The 2,760-nt window shown below is 38.5% G+C and overlaps 1 protein-coding gene across 1 annotated transcript; it reads left to right on the forward strand.

The window, feature by feature from the left end:
* Window positions 1-1,042: 1,042 nt before the first annotated feature.
* LOC132486984 (olfactory receptor 1361-like) lies at window positions 1,043-1,972 on the forward strand. The gene is given in 1 exon segment (XM_060094526.1): window positions 1,043-1,972. A coding segment is annotated over 1 exon segment (930 nt).
* The last annotated feature ends 788 nt before the right edge of the window (window positions 1,973-2,760 follow it).

Consider the following 2,760-nt stretch of genomic DNA (forward strand, 5'->3'; position numbering starts at 1 on the left):
GCTACTGCAATGACATTTTGATGCTATCCAGTTACAACATTGAGGGAAAACTGCCAGGCAGATCCTTCAGTGCCTAGAAGTAGTATAATCCTGAGAAAATAAGAGAGATCCAGAATGAATTTGAGTGAGTTGTATAAAGTTATTCGGGTAAAAGAACTTATGACTTTAAACAAATAGCTAAATCTCATTGCTTCATTTTTCTGTTCTGCTTAATGAAGCTTGTTATTTTTTAAATTTACATATTTTAAATCTGTAAGAAATGTGTGTAAGGCAGGAAGACACTGCCTGGCACTTGGTTATAGTCTCAATAAATGGTTGATAATTGAAACTTGGACGTAAAACTAGGGAGGAATATAAAGAAAAGGGCATTTCAGCTGTTTCAAGACTATAAATGTTATGCGTTCTTTCAATCTAATCTGTCATCACCTAATTTCCCTGAATCCCAGGTTCTTCATCTCTGATTCTTCTTCTCAGGGTCCTCACTTATGAATGATGGAATTCAGAAGTTCCTGGTGGCCTAGTGGTTAGGATTCTAGGCTTTTACTGCTGTAACCCAGGTTCCGTACCTGGCCAGGGAACTGAGATCCTACAAGCCATGTGAGGCGGCCAATATATATATATATATATATATATATATATATATATGAATGATATGGATTAAAAGAAATTGTGTATGTGAAGATAACTTGTATATACCAGATATTCATTAAATGTTATTGAAGTATGAATTAAGCTGCATGAAATCAAAGATAATTAAACACAAATTAAAATTATAGAAATTAACCAGCTATTTATTTCATTAAAACTCGCTTCATAGAATTATCTAATGTGAATTAATTCTCAATGACAAAACAGTATCATAAGAAATTTGCTCAAATGATGACATTATCAATCTCATCTACTTTTATATTTGAAGTGTTATTAATTAAGAAATACATTTTGGATTGGTATCATTAAAAAATTGTAATCTCTAAACAATATATGGAGCCTAATTAAATAAATATTTCCTTTTACTTTTGACCACATTTTCTCCCCTGCAGACATGGGCAGAGACAACCAGACTGGAGTCACAGAATTCTTTCTCCTGGGACTCTCTGGGCAGTCAGAGCAGGAGGAGGTTCTCTTTGGGCTGTTCTTGTGGATGTACCTGGTCACCCTCATTGGGAACTTTCTCATTGTCTTGGCTATCAGCTGTGACAGTCATCTCCAAACACCCATGTCCTTATTCTTGGCCAACCTCTCCTGTGTCAACATCTGCTTTTCATCAGTCACTATCCCCAAGAAGCTGGTGAATCACATACTGTGAAGCAAGTCTATCTCTTACATGGAATGTACGACCCAGATCTACTTCTTCATCATTTTCATCAACATAGATGGGTTCCTCCTGAGTGTGATGGCCTATGATGATTATACTGCCATCTGTTGCCCACTCCACTACACCATGATCATGAGGCCCAAACTCTGTGTCCTTCTGGTGGCTGCATCTCGGCTCAGTACAAATCTGCATGCTCTCCTCCAGACTCTTCTCATGGTGCAACTCACATTTTGTTCCAACAATGCTGTGTATAACTTTTTCTGTGACCCTTATCCTATTCTAAAACTCTCTTGTTTGAATACCTTTATCAATGACCTGATGGTATTCACTGTGGGTGAACTGGTATTTATGACACCATTTACATGTATCATCATTTCATATGATTACATCTTCTCTAAAGTACTGAAGTTGCCATCTGCCCATGGAATAAGGAAAGCCCTGTCCACGTGTGGATCCCACCTCACTGTGGTCTCCCTGCTCTATGGGGCAATCCCGGGGGTCTATAAGCACCCTTCATCCTCGTACTCAGTGCAAGATGTGGTGACTATTGTCATCTTCACAGTGGTGACTCCTCTCATCAATCTCTTCATCTACAGCTTGAGAAATCATGACATGAAGGGAGCTTTAAGGAAACTAATTTCATATTCCAAACTTTAAAACTTTTAGAACTGAGAGGACTCTTGGATAGCATACATTTTTTCATTTTACAGACCAAGAAACTGAGTCCCTATAGGTGTAAATTTACCCATGACTATTCCTGTAATTAATGATATGTGATCATGGTCATGCTTTTAAATATGAGGCTGATAGGTGCTCATAAGTCATAAAACCATCAGTTATGTATAAAAAGGTGTGATTTTAAAACACTTATTTTACAGACAACAAAAATTCAGGAAAAGACAGGATTGGGTCCAGCAACCCTATGAGACAGTGGCTACTATATGGTCTGAGAATTTCAGAAAACTTTAGAGTTGGCTCTCCTCAGTGTCACCTGTCCTCTATGGCCTCACATTAGGAGATGTTAAATTACCCCGAATTTACTGAGTCACAGAAAAGTTACCTTTTCCAGGGCTGTACAACGAGCAATTATTGGTTACAAATGGTGCTGTTACTTTCAGGGTCTTTGGTCATTACTGAATTAGTTAACTTTTCCTCTGTCTTAGGCTCAATTCCTACCCTCTCCTCTCACAGCTCAGAACCTAGCCCTGCACTATTCTTCTTCCCCCACAACCAATCTAACTTCTTGGTGGTTTATTGCCTGGCATGGGTGTCAGGGATGGGTATCAGAGGGTGGCGAGCCTCAGACAGTAGCTAGAATTCCTCATATAAATCTCGGTATCCCTTCAAATTTAGATGGGCTAAGAGAAGCAGAGGTTCCCTTAATGCTAAACTGTCCAGAGTTCCTATAACAACTTAGGAACATGAAAACATGAATTAATTACAGG

Source organism: Mesoplodon densirostris, chromosome 3 (assembly GCF_025265405.1).
Source record: "Mesoplodon densirostris isolate mMesDen1 chromosome 3, mMesDen1 primary haplotype, whole genome shotgun sequence".
Classification (NCBI taxonomy): domain Eukaryota; kingdom Metazoa; phylum Chordata; class Mammalia; order Artiodactyla; family Ziphiidae; genus Mesoplodon; species Mesoplodon densirostris.